The 24,359-nt window shown below is 33.1% G+C and overlaps 1 protein-coding gene and 2 long non-coding RNA genes across 4 annotated transcripts; 2 read left to right on the forward strand and 1 right to left on the reverse strand.

Annotated features, from left to right (window-relative positions):
• Positions 1-279: 279 nt before the first annotated feature.
• On the reverse strand, positions 280-24,223 carry CycT (Cyclin T). Of its 2 annotated transcripts, XM_081974275.1 has the most exons (8): positions 24,069-24,223; positions 13,356-13,568; positions 13,131-13,298; positions 12,813-13,071; positions 11,154-11,199; positions 9,478-11,097; positions 8,163-8,359; positions 280-1,244 (listed from the first exon to the last, which is right to left on the reverse strand). In XM_081974275.1, the coding sequence occupies exons 1-8, from the start codon at positions 24,221-24,223 to the stop codon at positions 1,173-1,175; spliced, it is 2,730 nt and encodes a 909-aa protein (XP_081830401.1). In that variant the 3' UTR covers positions 280-1,172. The 2 variants fall into 2 exon arrangements, with proteins under 2 accessions (XP_081830401.1, XP_081830400.1); XM_081974274.1 differs by lacking the exon at positions 280-1,244 and having other exon boundaries at positions 5,654-8,359.
• LOC145725495 (uncharacterized) lies at positions 1,492-4,755 on the forward strand. Its single transcript, XR_014177296.1, has 2 exons — positions 1,492-2,542; positions 3,067-4,755. It is a non-coding gene; the product is annotated as an uncharacterized LOC145725495 (long non-coding RNA).
• LOC145725494 (uncharacterized) lies at positions 16,037-17,704 on the forward strand. Its single transcript, XR_014177295.1, has 2 exons — positions 16,037-17,187; positions 17,319-17,704. It is a non-coding gene; the product is annotated as an uncharacterized LOC145725494 (long non-coding RNA).
• Positions 24,224-24,359: the final 136 nt, after the last annotated feature.

Here is a 24,359-nt window from a genome sequence, read left to right on the forward strand (position 1 = left end):
ATGGAAAATAAACGGCTGCTTATTGTTACAAAAGTAGTACAGGGCGCTCCAATTTTGTCCAGTTAAGCGCATTTACAAATAATTGGGACGCCCGGTATTACAGTGAAAAGGCACAGAATTGAAACTAGCCCAGTCATTTCAGCTTAAAATAGTCAACCTCCGAAACAGAGATGAGAAGGAAAGAAACTCGTGTACCTACATCAAAAGTGTCTGTTTGATAGGATGTCCTCAAAATTCAGTCTTTGCTTTATGGCACTCTAGCTGCCGGAAAGCAAATACTGAATTAAAATTGCACAATGTTCATTCAGAAAGCACATTTTAAAATGCAAAAAAAATGGTTATAACTGTAAAAAAAGTGAATTTTCTATAAAAATTAAATAAGAAGCGCAGCCTAGGCAAATGTGGTTTCTTTACTCAAAACCTGCCTATCTCTTTCAAAGTACGCGCTTGCAAAACCTACACAACGTTCATGAAACTAAAATGTCAATGTTTTAACTTTTAAGACAATGAGAAGATGTCAAGTGTTATTAACAAAATATACAAACTGATAAATAAAACAATTAGAGGTGTTAGAAGTCAAAGAGCTTAAGTGACATTTTCAGTTGATATTTTTGTTTTGATTTAGTTTAAATGAAGGTATACACAAGTGTCCAGCTTCTTATCTTCTATAATTCCAAGGTGAAATCCTAAATTGACTGGACAAAACAGCGACTTTCTGGCTACCAGAAATTCGCCTTTTTTTAGAGCAGTAACAAAAAAATTGCTTGCTGTGTGTAACTACACTTCCTCAAACACAATCAAATTGAAAAAGTGTAGCTAGACACAAGGTGTTATCGAGTGACTCTTGTACATAGTTAAAAAGCTACCAACCAAGCTTTTACACAGTCCAAGTTGGCACCATCTAAATATTTTTCTTATTAAAACATTGTCTTGGCTCTCAAGCAACAAACTTTTTAAAACGGTACAAAACTTGGACTAAAGATTTGACAGCGGTTCCGCAGTAAAAGAGCCACCCTCTAACACTGAGAAACGACATTTTTTTAACCAAAATTTTTCAGTAAAACACTAACTAGCATAAACCCAACTAACAAGAGAAAAAAACTAATATAAAAATAACTCTTCATTCCTATTGCACCGTTTCTTAATGAACCGATCGATGTTTGTTGCTTTACCTACGACGAGCCCTTGGTATACTTAGATTCGGCCAACCTGAGAATGGGCGTCTCGCCATCACCTTGCGTCACCTGAAAGCACCAAACACCATGAGACCGAACTCAAAACTGTACTATACAGGGTGCGGACATAAACCGTTCCTGTTTAGCACGTTCAAAAATCATAAATGGCATACGGTTTTCATGCAACGAAACAATATAAAATTAAGGAAAGTAATGTGAATTTAATCACTATTCATTAACATGCAAACATGCAAAATTAGTAAACCTATTAAAATACAATAACAACAGTCGAATATTACGAAAAGTAATAGGAATATCATTTTCTTATCGAGGTATTTGAAGTGGTTCGTTATCGTAAGAAGTGCTTGTTAGAGTTATTCATAGTAAGACTATTAGTTGGAGAGGTTGTTTAATTATAGTTTCATTGTTACGCTACTGAATAAGAGGTAAATTAATTATTACATGTTCTCTTTTAGCGCAAGGCCTTTCTTTTCTTATAATTGTTATTCAATGTGGTGCGATTTATTCAAGATCTGGTTTAGCAATAGTGGAATCATTAGAAAGTGAAACCAACTCTACAACCAAACAATATACTGGTAAGTTTGTAGATGCCATATTTGTTTACACACGTAACTTGTTTCAGGTAAATGAAGAATGCTTCATTAGGGAACACTTTTTGGATGACTCAATCAACATTTTGGATATTGTTAATTTTATGTTTCGATTTTATAGTTAATTCGTTTCACAAACCTAAAAAATAATAACCTTCCCCGTATAATTGAGTGGGTAACCCAAACCTTGACCAAAAAAACTAAAAATCCTATTTATTAGGAATCGTCAATTACTCTTTCTTCTTGTCTTTTGTTTACCGTGTAGAAATTTCACAAGAGAGAAACAAACGCCAAATATGTTTATCACGCAGTATCGTCTGAATAAAGTCGCGGTTCAAAAAACTAAATACCCAAATACCTACACGTTTAGAGTAGCCATGAAACCAGCTTTCCCAATCAACACTTATATAGAGTGATCCACGTTTTCCCACTCAATTTTAGCAATATTGAATATCTCAGTTGATAACTAATTTACGTTGTTGTCATAAGTATTATACAGAGTGTCCAGAAATCATAGTGCGCAAGTATTTCGAAGAGTGGAAGCTGTTTGACCACAAGCTTAACATAATTGGCTTACATTTTTTGTTTCTTACATTTTTATTTTATTTTAAATACGCCCTGTATATCATTACATTTTTGGATACTCCTAGTGACTCTTTATGCAGCCCCATATCGATGGTAATTGATTCCGAGACATTGTGTTATTACGTAACTTTAATTTACTTTCATTTTCCATATATCTTAAGGCGGATTCACGTTCGTACTTACAAAGTCATTGTCGTAAAAAGTCGCACACGTAAAAAGTTAAATTGCATGTAGTTATATGAGGCAGTTTTCAGTAGTGCGTGGAACGGCGCAACATAGAAGTTCGTAATACGGCGTACTTCTACGTGACGTAAAAGTATGTACGATTTCAACTTTTGATGTAGAAATCGGTACGTTTTTACTCGTGATTGAAGTTGACAATCGACTGACAAGTGGTAATGAATAAAAATTTAGCGGCGTCGGCCGGAAATCTGTCGCAATTAAACCTAAATTGTTTTATTGTTTTTTGAAATGAATGTTATGTTTGTATGTATAGTGAAGGGCAGTGTTCATTGTTTAAAAAAAATTTACTTGGCACATTTCATGACTTGTGCGACAGACGTTCCGCGTACCAAGAGAAACTCCATTTGTTGCTTTAATAATTTCTACGCATATCTATGTTATAGTGTTATACGACTTTTTACAACAGAGAAGTCTCAAGTGTGAACGTGAATCCGCCTTTAGGCGTATTTTAGCGGAAGTGTTAACCTGAGTTTACTCCTGACTGAGCTGTAGAAACATAGGCCATCTTGTTTTGTCAGAATGAGTTAAAATGAGATGGACACTATAAAGACCCTAGAACGTCTCTTGTGAGTTACGTTTAAGAAAGGAAATGAAAAAGTAACAATGTTAAGATAAAAACATTTTTCACAGACTGAACCATCCTGTACAGGGTGGCCTAATTTGCTTGTTTTTATATGGAAACTGCCAGAACCCTTAAGAATTTTTTTTTCAAAGTGAGTTCGATGCCGCAAGCAGAATTTTGCTATCGTTTTTTGTTTTCTTGTAATTGTGAAATTTTGTCATTTTGGACAAGTCCCTGTAACTTGTTATTATGAGAGTTTGGTGAAAACAGCTTTTACGCTCTATTAAGTAATATTAACATAATCTACGTAAAAAAGTACCCCAAATAATGTAAAAGCTATTTTCACCAAACTCTCATAATAACGAAGTTACAGGGACTTGTTCAAAATGTCAAAAATTCAAAATTTGACAATTACAAGAAAACAAAAGACAATAGCAAAATTCTGCTTGCGGCATCGAATTCACCTTGAATAAAGACCCCGGCAACGCCTTTATAATTTTTAAATTTCTTCTGGCAGTTTCCATATAAAAACCAGCGAATTAGACCACCCTGTACAGTCGGTCCCAAATTCAATACTCACCATTGGGATCTCAGTTATTATTGAAGTAACAAAAATGTTTAAATAAGAAAAGTTTTAAAGAATTATATGGCTAATTCAAATCTTTTTTGAAAAATATTCTATTATTTTTTGTTTTCAAGATATTTCGAAAAAACTGAACAGTTATGATTTCTTACATGACCATTATTTTGCAAACTGTTTATTGGACAGCCGGTAAACTTCGACATTGTTAGGACACTTTGTTCTGAAGAATAATTTGGTTGTCCCAAAAATGTTCGATCTTTATTTATTTTTGAGGTTAGGACACTGACTTTTGTTTTACTTATGGAAGCCATATCTAATTTTATTATCATCTAATAGGCCAAAAAATCATCATTTTGTTGATGTATGGCATGGTATAAAAATATCTATTTTAGTTTAACAGTTGTCCACTAAACGATTTGCACAATAATGGCCAAAGAAAAAAATCATCATTTTTCAGTTTTGTCTCTAAATATCTCGAAAACAAAAAATGCTGGGTTATTTTTCAAAAGAGATTTGAATTGTCCATGTAATTCTTTAAAACTTTTCTAATTTTTTAAACATTTTTCTACCTTCGATAATTACTGAGATTCCAATGGTGAGCATCGAATTTGGGACAGACTGTATAATCTTTTTGTTTTTAGGAGAAGCGTTAAACGTTATTTGTCACATTCAAAATGTTTATTTTTCCACAAAGATTCATTCTTTGGTAAATCTATTTTGAGTGTCATTTTTTGAGCCGTCATTATTTAAAATAAAATCTATGTGTGCAATTAAATGAATGTAATTTTAAAAACATGGAATTTTGCCGTATCAATCAGGCTAGTTTAATGTCAATATTGATTTATAAAAAAAAAACAATTATCTATACCTTGATACCGATTCCACTCATTAAATTTGTCCTTGCTGAATAGACTTACACTTAAAAGTTTATCAAAGACGGTGACCATAATTGTCATTTTAAATGATAATGCTTTAATAAAGTTGTTTGTTAATCAATGTTGCTATGGTTCTAACATACTATATTATACGAAAACTACTTTTTCTACTACTACCCACTAATCTAATCTAAGATATGTGCCTAATGTTTGACATTATTCCAATTTTTTGTATGGGAACCATTTAGCCACCACGATTTTCTGCCCTGAATTTTCTCAATTTATATTTATAAAAACACTAGAATCGCCATGAATAAAGTAAATTGCAGATAAAAAGTTATTTCTATCTTTATTGGTTGTCGAAGTACAAGGTACAGAAGGGAAGGAAGTTTATGCTATTACCCTGTATCTAAGAAAGCCAAATGAATGCATTAAGTAAACTAACAGAGGTACAATCCATTTTGTTCAGTAGTTAAATTAGGTTTAACATTCGTTATGTCCAAATGTGAGATTAAATCCTTTTCTAGTAGTAATAATTTGTTTTAAAAATTTTAGTAATGGAATGTTCCAACTTTTCAGCTCACTATCAAAATTATATTTACGATCCGAAAGTGAAAACTGTTTTTGAGTTAAAATTACGATGATGCACGTATATTCTAAAAATATTCTCCTAAAGTACATACATTATAATAAAACATTATCACAGTCTTTGCGTGAATAAAGTCAACTAAAATAGAATGTTTGCAATACCTATTTTACGACTGCTATAGATAAATAATACAGTCACCACTTTATGATGCGCGAAACAATAGTAAACTTGACGTATTGTCAGTCGTTACCTCTAGAGAAACTTGAGCACGAAATGATTATACTAACAGATCGATGAATTATTATTTTTTTAAAAGCTTTAGCGACACTCCCTACTTTTTAGGTATCTAAATTTTTCCTGTTTACTAAAGTTAGTCAACATTTATATGTTGTAAAAGTGCACGTGGGTAAATGATCTACAAAAACAAAACTATAAAAATAAACTTTATTGATATAACAGTTACACAAAATTTATAGTTCTTGTTTAACCGCGAACAGTTCTAATGAGAAGGACATCGGCTAGTTTTCGTATTTTTTTTCTTCTTAATAGAATGGCTGGAAATTGCAGTCACGCTATATTAACCAACGAGCTATGTAGAAAGCAACTATAACGTGCTCCAACAACAGTTTGAGATCAACTTAGGACCGTGACTGCAATTTTACAGTAGGTAACTTTAATTTAAGCATACTGAGAGCGTAGGGAGACACCACCGTTAGTAATTATTATAAATAGCAAGGTACTTGGTTAGGAGAATCCTAAGTAAAAGGTAATCTCATTGTAACATTTGTTAAATACGTAAAAAATTACTTAATGTGTAGTATGAGCAATAAATATATAAAATTTGCAATAAACGTAAACAATATACTATAATATAGTAAATAAATTTAACAACATTACCTTTTCTTTCAGTGCAAAAGGTAGGAAATTCAAGACTAGTGCATAAATCAGTGTTGGCACAATGTATGTAATAAATAACTAAGAACAAGAGCATTGCAGTATTATAATAATGCCCATAACGATTCGATTATATTAAAATCGTATTGGTGAATGATTCAATAAAAAAAGTTGGGGTAGTAGAGCTTTACGAAGCAAGTCAAAGAAGACCTAGAGAAATGAGATCAGTTTTGAATAAAACAAACTGCGGGATAATTACCAGGAAATGATTTATGTACCTACATCATAACTTAAAATTAAGTAAGTTATGCATTTCATAAACAAAAATACAGTTCTCGCGGAGCCAGTTTACCTATTTAAGTATCTAAATAAATGTCTTTCACAAAAAAAACATTCACTGTATTGAATATTGCTAGTATTTCATCAGGTTATCGAAATTGTCCTCAAACGGTGAATATTCAAGCTCGCTTCAATCAGTATTAAGTTACATCTTAAATACATGTTTTTCGTCAGTATACTGACAATGTCAAAATTTGACCTTAAACGATCAGTATTATTGACAGTATTTCGAAATACTCAGTAGTACCATTCGCGGGACCGCTTAAGGTTGGTGTATTTCTGAATCATCAATCATGCAACTTTCAGAATTTCCGGGAAAAACAAATTCGACGTTAAATGTCTAATTTTGACATAAAGACAGTTTGCTAGGTGAAAAATTATCACAATGAATGTAACATTTGATCTAAACCTGCTTTAATAGCTTCAATACATCGACAGTTACTCCCGTTATACCCTTGACAAATTTCAGTTCTGCTTTATGCTATGCGAATAAAGTTTAAGGTACTACCACAATACACTAGTGGCTTAAATTCTTAAATGTGGCAAAAATAATAAATAAAAACTTGTGGTCTCACACTATAAAGTCTTAAGAAAACTATAAAACAATAATAAATATTTTGAAAAAAGTAGATATCGTATATCAATATCAATCATAATAATATGTATAATGAAAAAAATTAAATATTTATTGAATCACAAAATAAAAAACTTCTAATAAATTGGATTCAGACAAATTTAGTAGTAAATTTAAAAAAACTTGTTTGATTCAATTCTGTTACTTCTTTAGCTTAAAACTGCAGTTTCCCACAATAAACTTGGCTAAAACTATTTTTAATTCATTATTCTGGGGGAGGAGGCGGTGGCGCTTCATGAACAGGGGGAGCATCAGTCGGTAAGGGAGGTTGCGCTACAGCCCCACTGTATGCCGCCATTTGCGACTGGTACACATTAAAATACGTACCGTAATAAGGGGCTGTATACATTCCGTAATTGGGAGGCGGCATACTGACATTAGGCATACTGGGGGGAGGCATTTGATAGGAATTATATGCCGCCATTTGGTTAAAGTCCATTTGGACTGGCATTGTCATCGAGTGATTTTGTTGTGGATACATTGGAGGTGGTTGTCTCTGATTATTTTTCCTAGCGTTTCTGGCATTTTGTCTGTTTTGCGTAAACTGTTTCTGATAGGAAGAGACATTGGAGAAACCATAATCATATTGGGAAACGGAATAAGCTGGGGGGTTCATCGGATGGAAAGCTGTAGAGGGTGTGCTAGTTGCTGCGGGACTAGCATTTGAAGTTTTTGTCAAGTCAGGGGCTGAAGAATCCCCAAAAAACTGTTTGTTTAATGAAACTGGCAACGAGGATACCGGAGATACTGACATGGGAGAAATTTTTTCTGGTGGATTGAAAGTTTCCAAACTATCGTTAGGAGAAATTGGTGACAGGAGACCGGGAGAAAATACATCAACCGTGCTACTAACACACTTAGAAGGACTGGGCTTCATCAGCGAGCAGGGTTTCATTAAATCGTTCACCAAACGCTTATTGTTATTCTCTTCGAATTGTTGCTGAACATTATTAATAGTTTTAATGCCGTCGTTACTGGAATGCACATTACCCGTTCGAATAAATACGTTACTAACACTACTATCTATCTGATCAGTACTGGCAAAGCTACTAGGGAGCGTTGGTTCGCTTACCTTGTTATAAGAATGTCTGCCGTTCTGTTTGGATTCTTTGTGACTGGACTTTGATACTTTGGCCGGTGGCGTTTCCGCTGGCGAGTACTTTTCTCGGTCACGCTTTCTTCCAGAACTTGAACCGCCTACAAACTCCAAAGAACTGAAGCCACTGCCCGAGTTTGTAATTTTCTCCTTAGGAATTTTTATTTTAAGGCCTTGAAAAAAAAAACATTATTTAGTAACATAATAAATTTAAATTCTAAATACCAAATATCTCCAAATAAATTCACCACTCTACACGGTGAGTCAGTTTATTTTAAAGTTCAGTCAGTAATCGCGTTTTCCACTGGCAAACTTAGTGCAGAACTAGTATACTTACTTGTTTTCTATTCCATCAAATATCATTGAAACAATATAAACCAGTTTTGCAATAAAATATTAAATCTAGCAAATACTCTGAGTTCAGGATAAGGAGTAAATTTGATTAAATGGAAGAAAAGTTGCGCAATCGTGCCGTTAGTAAAATGATATTTAGCAAACATAGACTTATTTTTGAGATATTTTGATTTTATATTTTAATTTTTAGTGACGTTAATATTGGACCTAGACCAAAACTGATGTCACACAGCAACTTTTTCACTCAAAGCTCTTTAAAGTGACATTATCTGTTTATCATTCCAACGTTTCGTCTTTGCGAAACCATCAGCAACCTCATTTTTTTAAATGTGGTCATTATTTTGTAATATCAGATTTTGAAAGCCCTTTTTATTCCGAATTCAATGATGTATGGCACTTTGTGGTTTAAATGCGTTTTACTCTGTTTTATTGATCTTAAGAAAGAAATGTCCTATTAACGGACCTGAAAATTATTTTTATACTAGAAATTGCCTATGCCAATAAATTGTTCAGGTTATTTAGATGGTTGCCATTAATTTAAACTTAAAAATAAGACAAAAAAAGTATTATTGCATACATTATTGAATTCGAAATAAAAAGGCTTTCAGAACCCAACATAAAAATATCTGGATTTGAATTTAAAAAAAACGTAGTTGATTTCACCTAATTCAGCAATTATTTACTGTTTCTGGCATTGAAAAGTAAGGTATACCTTTACCGGAACATATACAATGTATTAAGTTGAATGTGTATGAAACAGACATAAAGACACTAAACTCTTTGCTTCAAAAAACTAGTACAAATGAAAGTTTCGAAAATATGAAAGTTCCCAATTTTGCCCACCTTTTGTTTATTCTAGCTGTGTGGCACTCAATAAAGCACCTTATTTTAAGATAAGCACTTAAATACTAAGTCTGAAATCATTTCTTCGACTTACCTCCAGAACTTAGTTGTGGCATAATTGGTGGATCAGCAATTCCTTCAGTCTTAATCTTATCCTTGGGAATCTTGATCTTAAACTCGTTCATGGGCTGTATAGTCCCCATCTGGATTTTAATTTTAATAGGCTCGCTAACAACTGGTTGTACCGAAAGGTTTTCCTCCTTCCGTTCCTTATGCTTGTGCTTTTCGCGGTCCTTGTCTTTGTGCTTCTTCTTTTTCTCTTTCTCTTCCTTGCTCTTCTCCTTATGCTTGTGCTTGTCCTTCTTCTTTTTACTTTTGTGATGGCGGTGCTCTTTCTCCGGCTGGGTTGGTGGTTCTATTTGCACTTGACTGTCTTGTGGTGGTTCGATCACTTCTTGTTTCACCGTGACGGCGGCAACACCGGATAGATGTGACTTTGTTGCAACTTCTTTTAAAAGGTTGCTAATAAGGGTAGGATTGGTTTCCAAACCGTTTACTAGTTCTGCAGGATCTTTGATAGGGCTGAGCATTTCAGTTTGTTGTTGTGTTAGATTTGGCAGCGCGTCCGTTGCGCTAGGCAGGCCGCCAACGCCGATAGTGCTGTCCCGCATCAAGTTTTCGAAACCTTCTACTTGATCAATCTTCTTCATAGTGGGTCTTAGTTCTGGTTCCGAGCTGCTCGAATAGTTCCGGTTTCTTTGCGAGGGCACGCTCGGTGGCGAAGTAATCGGCGATAGGATCTTATCGATTGGTTCCGTCTTTATTTCCGTTTTGATTTGAATTGGGGGATGGTGTTGTGGGGTTTGATCTGGAGAAAACAAGCTAGGTCTTTTAATAATTGCAGGAGTGGGAATTTCCTCCTTGATTGGGTGCGGTTCAGTCTTTATTGTAATATCAGTAGCTTCATGAGATGCCGGAGGTTTGCTTTCATAAGATCCATTGACGTTACCGTTAAACTGCGGCTTCGGTGGAGCAATACTTGGTTTCGGGACGGACTTAGTCTCTAAATTAAAAGGCGATTTGACTTTATGCGAGGTAGAACTTGACGATTTGTGGTACGCGGCCTTGTCAAAACCTGCACCAGAATGTGGTTTCTTGACCGATTCTGGAGGTTGCTTTTGTTCTTCGTATCTGCGCATCGCTTCCTGTTTCTGAGCAGGTTTCGGCGGTTCCGACATCCTAGACCGGCTAGGATCCTTTAGAAGTTGTCGCACTTCCGAGTAATTGGTTAAACTGTTCGGATCAGTCTGGCTACTACTTTTACTAGGTAACGATTCGCGTTTCGGCACTTCTTTATTATCACTGCGCGCCGCGTAAACGTCCTTCGTGTGATCGCGCACCGTGGGAAGACCGAATGGTGAATCCTTGGTGGCCTCCCTCAAAATATCCCTAGGCTCATTCCTGTTCGAGCTGGGATAAGGCGGAACGCCACTTGAGTGAGGTCGGGAGTGCTGCTTCATTTTAGCAGGATCGCTCGGCGGTCTCTCCGGCCTATGATGGTGAGACTGGTGCTGTAACGTGATACCGCTCATGTGCGCTATCCTTTCCTTCTCTTTTCTCTCCTTGTATTCTCTCTCTCTTTGTTCCTGAGTGCGGTGACTGCTAGCGCCGGCCTCGCCCGGTCTTGAAGATCTATGTTTATGGTGATCATCACCTAAAATACCCACAGTTTAGAGCTGTAGAATACACGAAGCGCGGTTCGTATTCTACCTTTGTATTCCAAAGCTCGCAAACTGCTATCCTTTTTATCAGGATCCTGTGAAATAAAAGATCATGATATCAGAAATTGAGATACGAAAGATGCAAATATAGCAGGTTCAAGATAAAAATGCACTGCATGAGAATATTTGAAAACCTGATAGACACAAAGTAAGTTAAATGTTACGTTATTAGTTTGTACAAAGTGCTTTCAACCATAAAGTACTCATTTTAATGTATGAGGCATTTTGGAATTTTGTTTTTATTACGGATTTTTGTTCCACAATGCTGGTAACTGATGCTATGTCTTGATTCAACAACAGAATTTTTGTCATAAATTAGTTTTTCCCTAAATGTTTAATAGTCAAAATCTCAAAAACGACCAAACTTAGACAAAAACTGATTAGAAACAAAAAATGTCTAGATTAAAGAACAGAATCAAAAAATAGCATCAGTTATAGTCTATACGAAGTCAGTTGAAACAACTGAAAACACCAAAATAGTCGGCGTCTTTGTTGAGCATAGGCGGCGTGAAAAGAAAAAATATTTAGGGACTCTTATTAATCGTTTACTCCAATGCAAACTATAAACACCGGACGGCACTGCCTTTGCCACCTGTGCAGAAGATAGGATTGTCTTAAGAAAGCATATGAAGGAACTAAAAATAGATTTTAAGCCGCCGACCAATAAGAACTGTCGGGTGACCAATTAAACGGTCTTACGGTGCTTACGCCTAAAATTATTTGTGATACCTACTGGTCAAGTCCACGTTGACTCCTCGCAAATTACTATGGGGAACAACCACATACAAATTGCTCGTTTTTTGCTATGCTTTATGTGATGTGTTGATCGAACCCCGTATTTTTAACTGTCCCAACTGACATCGTATAGACTATACTAGGGTTGTCGAAGAAAAATCCGTTTTGGTAACCCTTTTAACTGACTGATTTATTATTTTGACAACAAACTGCAAAATACCAATCTGGTAGATATTTGTACATACATATCTACTTTATTTTTAGGTTTGGCATTAATATACCGGGTGTCCTTACGATTTTTTAAATAGAACTCTTTTTATGCGATTTTTAAGTGATAACAGTTAAATATCGATACGGACATTTAACACCAAATAGGCCTAGAATTTAAAGTAAATCCAAATACTAAAAAAATATCGGTCATCCTATTTAAAAAAATCGGTGTATTAATGGACTATCTCAAAACAAAGCACTCAAATCTTTGCTATAATTTTTGTTTAAAAAAAAAATTGAAAAAAGTAATATAGTTTGCTGGTCCAATCAAATTTGAGCGGTCGTCAACTCTTTTGGATTACAGAGGATTTTTGGAATTTGGCCATATTCGATTCTTTGTGATATCTCAGCTGTCATTTAGCAACAAACTGAAAACTACCACTTATAGTGATTTTAAGTGGAAATGACAAGAGCCCAATTCTAATTATTGAATGAGCAACAACTCGAAAATCAAGCTCGCAACACCTCTCTAATTACTGTTTGCTCTGTACCCCGGAAAAGGTGGCAACCTTATAATAAGGCGTAAATAGCGGTTTTGAGAGTGTTCTTGTAAAGGAAAATAACACAAATTAGTCGTAATGAAATCAAAACAATCATACATTTTCTAATAAAAGTTTAAACTTTAAAAAAACAGAAGACTTACCAATGGACTACTTGAAATTTCCGGTTTGGGACCTATCTTCTCTTTTAGCCTAGAAGGACAATTTTCAAAAATAACTAAAAACTCATTTGTCAGCTGTTGCAGTAACTCGGCAGTCACTGTGGGGTCGACGTATGTGTACCACTCCTTTCTCTCATTTGATAATGGTATTTCCCAATTCGACCATTTGCACGCTAGTAATATACAGAAACACGCCACCACGGTAGGTTTATACTGTATGCACATCGTTGTCAGGTGTAAACTAGAAAATAATACCATTTTACTAACATTGCAAGAAATGATATTGTAGTCAGATAGTACCTATTGCTAGCCATAAAATATGACGTTTGAGCTAAGTCTTTGCTAGCCCTTACTAAATGACAACATTTCACTACGTAGGTATGAGGATGATCTATGGCAACGTCGAATCCCAACGTTTGAAGGAGGACATTTTCGTTGAACACCAGATCCTGAGATTGGGCTGCGTACCTATTAGGACAAATATGTCGTGACAAGTTCATCCATTACACTAAACTTATCAATTACCTTTCGGAGTTGATGTCAAAGGTACGATCTCGAGGATTTTTGCAAATGTTTGCCGCCCTGATTACATATTCTAATTTCCTGGGTTGTTCCTCTACTTTAGCGGCCAGGAAAAGGGCGGCAGTCGCTATTTGGTGCCACGGAAAGTTGGTGAACGAGTGAAACACGTAAAACCGGTGCATGTACACTATGGCTGTGTTTATACATAACTGTGACCTGTTTGCTGATATTAAGGAAAAATCTGGATACTTTCGAAACAAACCTAAAGTACAGTTGGGCATGCTCAAAGTATTTTGATATTATACTAAACTGCTATGACTACCTTTTTTAGACGATTAAAACGTTGCATATACATTCAAGAACAGTTGTTTTACATTAACCTTTTATAGTAGTAGACTGCTGTGTTTCTTAACAAAACCAAAGAATTTTTATGCGAATTGGTATAGCTGTTACTTAATCGACCCGAAAGTGGTTAAAAAATCCCAGTCTGATTGCATGCCGAAACAAATTGAATTTTAGAGTAACAAGACTGTTATTTCGGCATGAATGTAATCGGATACGGAAGCAAGCTATTTGAAAAAACATTAATTGGTTTGTAGTTAAAAATATTTGATGACTATACAAGCAAACTATTGTTAGCTCTTGAGTTGTTAATGCTTCTGCATTTATTATACTGTCTGTATTGCAGAATATAAATCACCACTCAGTTATTATTAAGTAACAAAAATGTTTAAATTAGAAAAGTTTTAAAGAATTATATGGCTATTCAAATCTTTTTTGAAAAATATTCTATTATTTTTTGTTTTCAAGATATTTCGAAAAAACTGAACAGTGATGATTTCTTACATGGCCATTATTTTGCAAACGGTTTATTGGACAGCCGGTAAACTTTGACATTGTTAGGACACTTTGTTCTGAAGAAGAATTTAGTTGTCCCAAAAATGTTCTATCGTTATTTATTTTATAGGTTAAAACACTAACTTTTGTTTTACTTATGGAAGCCATATCTAATTTTATTATCATCTAATAGGCCAAAAAATCACCATTTTATTGATGTATGGCATGGTATAAAAATATTTATTTTAGTTTAACAGCTGTCCACTAAACGATTTGCACAATAATGGCCAAAGAAGAAATCATCATTTTTCAGTTTTGTTCAAATATCTCGAAAACAAAAAATGCTGGGTTATTTTTGAAAAGAGATTTGAATTGGCCATGTAATTTTTTAAAACTTTTCTAATTTAAACATTTTTGTTCCTTCGATAATAACTACTGAGATCCCAATGGTGAGCATCGAATTTGGGACAGACTGTATAGAAATGCAATAAACACGTTCCCAGAGTTTATGGTAATGGTAGGTGTGGATGGTGACAATTGTACTGCGACCTGATTAGATCTATTGTACCCCATCTTTCACGGTTTCCTTGTTCATAGCAGCCCCTCAAGATTTAGTTCCTTTAGGAATTTCAGGATCTTGAGTGGGTCTGTTCGAGGTATTTCTTCCACAGCCAGCTGGTGTAATCCCAGTGTGTTTAATCTTCTATGGCGTACAGCATTACTGGTGGAGTGTTTCTGGTTCTTCTCCGCAAAACCTGCAGGTACTGTCCTCTTCTAGGCCTAGCTTCTTTAGGTGTTCTCTGAGTCGACAATTACCCGTTAGAAACCCCGTTAATGCCTTGAAACTAATTTTGCTGAGGATAATCAGTGTCTTCGATCTTGCTCGGTTAAAATTGTCGAGGAGATCTTTGGCCTGCCTTAGTCCTGGAAGTCTTTGCCAGTGCGTTGCTCTCAGTTCTTCTTCAACTTTATTAAGTACTTCCTGGACATATGCTTTTCCAAGGCCGCTGAATGGTTCCCGATCAGTGGTGCTTATGCTCCTTTTCGTGCCAGAGTATCTGCTTGTTCGTTACCCTCTACTCCGACGTGCCCAGGAACCCAGAGGAGGGTTTCCCAGAGTTTATAGTGCAAGTACATATCTGGCGCCTAGGCTTGTCACGGAAGTGACCCAATGTAAAAACTCACTAATTTCAACTTATTTTGTAATTATACTGCACAGACTCCAAAGAAATTTTAATTGATGTTTATGTTTTCTTTATAAGCAATTAAGGTGAAATCAAACATTATTAAAATGTATGAGCTTGAGTTTAGTTAGTATTTATAACAGTACTTAATCGATGAAATAGGAACGATAAGTGTTCAATTGTTGTTTTATTAACAACAAAAAAGCTTCACTTTTGGCACAAAATAAAAACATCACTCATAGAGAGTATTTTTAAGATGTGTGAGTATTGTGAATATTTTTTACAAAAAAAAAAACAGGACAAAAATGAAGTTGAGGTGAAACAACCAAGCCTACCTAATTAGTAACATTAATTGTGGTAATTGCCACGGATTCTCTTTCTATAAAAAAAACCCAATAACCACCCATAGAATTAACATCATAAAACATTTTTGTCATTTATACACGATTTGAAGTAACGATAAGTGATTTAAATTTTAAATTACAGTATTGAAGGTACTTCAGAGGCATCATCTGCAAAGCATACTCAGGGCCTCCTGGTGAGATATTTTTACCACATGGGAAGATTCGCATTGTAAACGTTGCCGCTTAGATTTATTATTAGCGTTATTAATATCTTTGCTCTCTAATCTTTATGGTAGCTTATTAAAAGAGTAGTCTTTTTTTTATTTTGTTGCAGAGTAATAAGGTTCAGGAAGGCCTTAAAAATTGCTGGGCCAGTGTAATGAAACGTAACCACAGATAAAAAAAAACAGAAAATCACAGTTTAAATTAAAACCTGGGACTAGTCTGGTCAATCAAAAACTGGTCATCATAATTAACTGAGTTTAATTTTTAATTTTACGCAGATTCAAACCAATTAACAGCTTTGAAGCGGTAAATGGGTTTAATTATAATATTTTTATACTGTAACACAAATTAAGTCTTTCACAAGTACACTGACCTTAAATTTTTTTTTATGGGTGGTCAAGGGCCAAGGGGGAGCAGATAGGGGCATCTGCCCTCTCCTTAGAAATTAAAAAAATGTAATATCAATGAAAATGTACAGGATTTTCATAATAAAATAGTCGACAAATTTACGAAAAATTGTCTCACTGAACAAGTTTCTTGCAATTTTAAATAAAATACCATTGTCCCATCTTCCATTCCCTATCAACATGCCCCCCCCCTAGGTCATAGGCTGGCGACGCTCTTGAGGGTGGTTAATGCAATGTCGATAAAATATACTGCAAAGCAAACATTGCCTTGAACATTTAAGAAGTACTTCAACTTGAACTGTTCATTGGATAGCTTTGATAATGATAATGTTTGAAATCAGAATAGATTTCAAACATGAAGGAGGTATTGTCATCAAAGTTTTCCCCAGCAAACAAGCCATTACTTCCGCAATTTACTAGTTCATACATTATTCATGTTAAGACGAGTCTTAGGAATATAGAAATGACCCACAAAGTAAAAATAGCAGTTGCTGAAAGTAGACAAAGTGCATTCTATCTATGGTGAAAAAGTGAACGGATTTTTTTTTTAAAGCAGACTATTGTAGCGTTCTGTAAAGTGTCGTAGCAAGTTAATTTCAGTTAAATTGGACGAGCTTAATTTTTACAGCAGTTGGAAAGATAAATGGAGAGTAAATTTGCGCAATCTCGTAGTGACGCAACTGTAGGTTTCGTCCCACAACCATTTCGTTGGCCGCCATTTTTACGTATGCTCCTTCACTGTTCAGAGTGTTCAGTTTAGTTTCAATGTTCGCGGTATGAGCGCCTGTACTAGAAGTAACGCGCAGTTATCGCGGAAAAGCTGTGCCAACTCGTATCGGTAAAACCAATTATTGCGTTTATCTATCCTTTTTTATTGGTTCGTTTTAGCCACGAATACACGTCACCGTCGCATATGTGCACTTTACTCTTTTATATTACAAGTTTTCCTAAAGTATTTTAATGTTTCAGGTTTCTCTGCAGCTGTGCTTCGTATTTTTTTGTATAGGATTGAGGTGGCTAAAGAGCCAGTCGTCTCGATTATCGATTCTACTGCGGATCAAGTTCAAGGCACCGAATTAATACATTCCTACTTCAACCCAACGTTACACAAAGGGATGGTTAGTAATGTTTTGAATTTTAATTTTGTATTTTTAAATTGAATAAAACTCCCGCTCTTACGGGTTAAATATCTAGGGACAATATTGTCCTTGGCACTTTTGTATGTAAATTAGAGTGGAACAAGCGACCGCAATGACCTCAGTCAATTGAAACTTTAATGACCCAAAAAAGGTTGCATTTCCGATTCACAAATGATTTCTTCTTTTTATACAATGGTAAATAAAACTTGTTATTTGTTTAAGCGTTTTCATACCCCTTTTTCTTTAAATCCTATCCCATATATGCCGATAAAAAATAATGTCTAAAACTATAATAAATATTAAGTATTAAAAAGTTTTTTATCTATTCCTAACCCACACAAATTGCAGTATTTTTTCATATTTGCAATTTTACAGGGTGATTCAGAATACATATTATAAACTTGTGTGCAATGCACAAAATATTAGAAAATGTCCTTTAAATCAATTTTGCCAGAGCTTTAGTGTTTTTGAGATACAAGCTGTAAAAAAATTAACATTACTATAAACTACAAAGATGACAGATTAAAAACTACCTGCATGACTTTAACTATACCCAACTTTAGTCAATGCCAAATGTTTACATTTAGCGACTTGTGTTGCTACATTTTCAGTTTTTCAACTTTTTGGCCGCATTTGTTTTCAACCTCCATGGGGCGAGCAGAGCGTTTTTGACGTCACAATGACGTAATTTGATAGTTGGTCAAATTAGGGTTTTGCCAAATTACGTCACCGTGACGTCAAAAACGCTCTGCTCGCTCCATAGAGCTTGAAAAGCGGCCTTTATCTATATATATATATATCTTTATATTGACAGTAAACTGTCACAGGAATTACGTAGAAAAGTTGACAAATTTGCCGCCATTGAATTAAATATTTTTTTATTCGGATTATCAAATCATGTAGGTACTTCACTTAGGGACAAAGCTTGCTAAACAGCTCAACACCTTGTTTCTCAAAAACTACAGCTCTAATCACATTGGTCTATACATTTTTTTCTCATCCTCGCATACGTATTCTAACACACAACAAAAATCCTGTAAAGTTTTCAAATCCTGGTCTAGTTGGGGTATCGATAATTAGTAAAAATCTTTTAAGCTAGTGTATACAAGGTTATTTATAAAAAAAATTATTTTATAGAGCATTTTAGGAGAACGTATTTGGCACGTTGTTTAATATTGAGAAGATTTTAAGTTTCGACATGTTTGTTATGCTTGTAATTTGTTAACAATTTATAAACAGTTTGGTGGCTGCTGAACTATAATTATTGCCAACACAGTTAAATAATGTAGAACGCTACGTTCAGTTGTTTTGATTGATTATAGTTAAACAATTATTGTTTTGAGTCCTTACGAAATGTTAAAAATATATAAACTACGATTGTCCTTAATTACCCTGATTATTTATTTATATTATAATATCAAAATATATATTTGGCAGCAGACTAAACACATGTTTAGAGAAAACAAGTTTGTCGTTGTCTACTCGGTTGTCAAATTATTGCATCCACTTTTCGAAAAAATACATATTTTGAGAAAAAGTGAACTAGTTTAGAACTATTATCCGGGAATTGTCCTAAAATTGGTATTACCTAAGTATTTCTGGATTAATAACTTGTATATGAATGTGTAATGACATAATAAATTAAAATTCTCGTACAAGGTGTCAGATAATCAAAAATGATAGTTCCTTATCATTATCTGTAAAATTTGTTTGATTTTTTGAGCTGATCTAAAGTCTGAATATTTAAACTCCTTGTATAAAAATTTGAAAGTAACATGTCAGAACTCGACCTTTAACAAAAAAAAAAAAATACATAATACTCGCCATAAAATGTGAATGTTCTCGAAAATTTGTTGCTCTAAAACTGCTAAACTTGGTTTTTTGAAACTTGTCAAGGATTACTCATTAGGTTAAAAACAATCTAAATAGGTTTCTCTATAGATTCTTGGAGAAAATAAAATTTCTTAAAAATAAAACCATTTTATAAATCATCCTGTATAGGCTAGCTTAAGAAATATTTTGTAAATTGGCAAATCCGAATAGCTTTTCTATTAATTACTAAACAAATACTCCAAACCAGAAATTTGCATTTTGTTTTTGTTAGGCCAAAGTTTTGACTAACTCTACTTTATGAATTGTTCTCTTCTTAGTGTTAAATTCTAAAGAGTGGGTAATAGTTTGATTCTTTATTTCAGTGGTCAGTTGGTTAAACATAACATAATATTTTGAAAAAATTACCTTTAACCAACCGACCAAATAAATGTTAAATCAATTTTAAAAGACAAATCAAATATTTCAATACCAAATCAATTATTTCAAAATCTATAGTGACATTGTCGACAGGGTGTTTCTCAAATCTATAATTAAACTTATGGAAGTAATCCAAAATGAAAATTAATGGTAGTAGGTCATATACGTTTTCTAAAATATCATTTTTCTTTCCGATACCCTAGAATTAGTTTATTCTTATTTGATCATTGAAAGAAACACTAACAAATCCCCGTAGTAGGATAACCTTTTCTCAAGGCAATGATTAATTTACGTTACCAGTGTTACCACAAATCGTGATAATTGGTGTTAGTAAGTCAATCATGGCATTTTCTTTAGCTAAATTTATTTACCACTTAAATAAAAATTGTTGTTCAAAAAGAGGGTTTTTATGTTTTTTTGAGTAATTTACCTTCAACAATTCTTAAATAAATAAATTTAAAGTTTTGTAAAGCTCCAAAACTATTAGGTATACACAACATTTTTCACACATTTGCTACATTCTTTCTTAATTTTGTAATAATTCCACACCACCCTGTACAAAAAATAATAAAACATTTGATTTTAAATTTTTCTAACATTTTGTAATTTGTATCATCCCTGAACCTTATTTTTTTTAATTTTAAATAATTATTTTCTTTTATCAAACTCTTATTTACTTGAGAGTAATCCAATAGGTACTCAAAGAGGAACTATAATGAAATTGAAATCAGATCTGGACCCTTCTTTAGTAGCTTTACAATATTACTTTTATATTACTTATTGAATGTAAAGGTAGTTTAATAAATAAGTCTGGAAGTCTAAAAGTGAGCAATTTTAGTAAAAAAAACTACCACTGTCATTTCAGGTGATAAAATGATGAAAATCCTTAAAAACATCATGTTAACAGAAACCATTATTCAAGAGGATGTTGAAAAAAATGTATTGGAATCCATTTTTAGCACAAAATTAAACTGTTTTCAAACTTATAATGGTAAAAACAATCAGGTTTTGAATTAGAAATATTCTAAATTCTTGCATTTAAATATAAAACTTGTTTTTAAAAATAATAACTACAAGGCTAAGAGTAAATTAACAATAGAAACTAAACGCAGATTTAGAAATACATTTTCATAAGGAATTTACTATCCAGTAATCCAACTGAAAAAGTTTAAAACAAAAAGCACTTGAAACATACAGTTAGACACACTGTAGAAAATTTTGTAATTTTTTATTTGGCTTTACGGTTTTCAATACTTTTTAGACACAATTGCTTTTTATTGTTGACCAATATAGTCACTGTTTTAACAGCTTTTTCAAAGTTTTTAATAAAAAAAATTAAGCTTTAACCCAAAGACATTGAAAATTACTAAATTAGATCACTGAAAAATTATTTGTTTTTCAAAAAACAAATTGAATCTGAGTTAAAAACTTCATGTAACAAATAAACCATATTTAGGCACTGTAAAACCATGTCAGTTTAAAGATCACATTAACCCGATAATCAATAAAGGATAAAAAATAATAATCTACAATTAACTAATAGTAATTAGTAATTACTCATTAACTTGGAATAAAACTGAAAATAGTTATTTATCCAACAAGTGCAAAAAACGACTTTTTGCATAAGTTGTATACAACATTTTTTATAAAATTGACTTGTTTGATGAGAAAAGCACAACAAATATAACAAATGGAAAAAAGAGTTTGGTGCACTAGTGCAAAAAAGTAGAACTTTTTGCACTAACAATCATTTTAAAAATTTACTTTTTTGCACGATTTTATAAAAATCACATTACTATACAACTTATACAGGTTGGCGTCCAAATGAATTCTAGGATAATTCAATGGTGGAAAGTACAGGGTGAGTCAACGATTTATCGTTGATTTACCTCATTAGTTTTGAAAAATACAAAATAGTTTTTTATACAACTAGTGACTTAAACCATTTTTTATTCACGAAAAGAACAATTAGAGCCCCAAGCTTAACGAGTGGCCTAAGTTCTTCGAGAATATAAATCACCATTGTTTCTAAAGGTAGAATAGTCATATTTGGTGCAAATGTTCTACATTGTTCTACGACAAAGTAAATTTATCCAAACAAACTTATGTTAGATGCTACAGGGCGTTCAATAATTTGACTAATTCAACAAGAAATCTCAACTTTTTTAAATGGACCCTCTACAATATTCTTTTTCCTGATAGCTTTCATTAATTCAATAATTTTTAACTAATTTACTTATTTTACATGTCAAAGTTGGACAACACATGCATATTTGGTTTCTCCTAAGCAATTTAATTATTAACTTAATTTAGTTAAGATAACAAAAAGGAAGGTAAAAATTAAAAAAGTTTAAATAGTAGACTATTAAAATTAGGTAATGACATACCTAATAAAAGTTGAAGTGATTCATCAAATCTACCAGAAAAAAATAATGCACAGGGTGTTCCAATTAAAAATATCAAGATTTTTAAGTTAAATTAGACAAAGTACCTATATTTTAAAAAATTGAACGCCTTGTGCGCAAGTTTATTTAGATACATTTCTTTTGTCCTCCCTATAGAACGTTTGGACCAAATATGAGTATTCTACTTATGAAAACAATAGCAATACACTATACAGACAATTTTCCAAAAACTAATATTTTAGAAAAAAATTAATTATTAGAAAAACTATTAGGTTTAGGTGTATGACATGATTAACAAAAAAGTTTTAAAAGAGTTTGTGAGAATATAAAAATGTGTTAAAAAATAGGGGGTTTCATTTAAAAAAACTAATATTCTATTTCTTAATTATCCGACCACTCCTTTATGAACCACCCTGTATATCCCAAAGTAATTTTAAACTATGCATCCCAATATTCTCTAAAACTTTAGTATTTAACATTTTTTTTTTGTATTTTTCGAAACTAATGAGATATTTAACCTTACTCTATCCAAAATATTGTTACTGTGTGATCCCAAGTTTAGTTTTTATTATTAACATTAATATCATTTTGCTGATTTTGTTGAAATTTGTATGGCTAACTTCTAAATATCAATCATACAGGCAATACAAAAAAATAAGTTTGATACACAATTTGCCTTCAATAGCTAAATATGGAACCACACCATCAAATTGTAATTTTTAGTAGCAGTTTTAAAAGTAAAAATTCCTAAATCAAGGTATACCTCAACTTCTTTTAATGTTCTAAAGTATATAATAATACTATTTATTTTGTTTAAATAATTTACTCTGAACTCACAGTTAACCATTAAGTAACAATTTGTAGGTATGTAAAGAGGCTAAATTGAAATTTAAAAAAATTCTCATAATGTTTATGACAAACACTATCCCCAACTTATACTAAACTTATATGATTTTATTGGAATATTAATGTTTTATTCTTTGTACCTAGTGTATTGTACTAGACATTAAATAGATCACTTTTTTGCAAAAGAGTAAAGGGGTTGTTGTATTGTCATGCTTTAAGCCAAGCTTAGATTAACTGCAGTTGAGACTGTGAGTTTTTTACTCATTCTGTTACATTCAAAATACAAAACTAAACTTCAATTTAAAATATTATGGTGCAAGTGGAGGTAAATTACATATTTATAATATAAGACCTACCAAAACTTATTAGATGATACTATTAAACTGTGCAACTGAATATTTCAAATATTTTAGCTATAAAGAAATGTTGATAACTTTGATTGACACCTTGAACCTATAATTTTGCATTTATTAAAGATTAGACACTTTAAAGTACTGTTAAAAATACTAAAATTTCTTTCGTGATAGCAGAGCAAACCAAGAGAAAAACTGGGAAACGAAAAACAAATTGGAAGTGTAACTAAAAATTGAAGAAAATATAAACATCATAATTAAATAAAACTAGCGGATTTATTTCTTTTCTGTTCAATTTTTACATATTTTACAGTAACTTTGGTTTGTTTTCTTTTAATAACAAATACAAAATTAATAAAGTGTAAATAATAGCATTGTGAATTGAAACACAAGAGTATGACAAACTAAGAATTAAAAACGATGACCTGAAAGAGACAAGAACCTGAAAAATTAGTAGAACATGTAAACTTCAATGTGGGGCTCAGGGAAAAACTGTTTGCAAGCACATATTCACATAGAATGTAGGTCAAGGTTAAAACTTAGAAATCAATTGGGGAGGTGTTTTCCATCTCAAGAAAACTATTGCGCAATAATTATGCAATTAAAAATGAATTGGTTTCAATAAACTTTACCTTTGGGGCCATAGCAGCGTAATTTCAGGGCAAAAATTGGACTTTGAGCATGCCTTTCTACAAATTTGCAAATTGATAATCAATTGAAGGATACACTTGTAATCTTTGGCCCATGTCCTGGATAAAATTAGCCGCCTGCTGCCTGTACTGCAGTTCTTTGTATGCATCAAACCCAAATTTCCTGGATGGGGTATTTTCCAGCTGTTCCTTGGTAAAATACCATCTATCATTGTTGCTTGTGTTTGCCATTGACACTTTTTGCACGACACGTTCCCTGAGCAGATGGCGCTGTCTCTGATCAGAAATCCCTGACTCATTGAAAACTACTAATATTTTCTAAAAAGATAACCTCGTCCACAGACGAACTGAACAAAACGCGTTAATT

This window comes from Ips typographus, linkage group LG2 (genome assembly GCF_016097725.1).
Source record: "Ips typographus isolate SLU linkage group LG2, UJ_Ityp_2.0, whole genome shotgun sequence".
Lineage (NCBI taxonomy): Eukaryota > Metazoa > Arthropoda > Insecta > Coleoptera > Curculionidae > Ips > Ips typographus.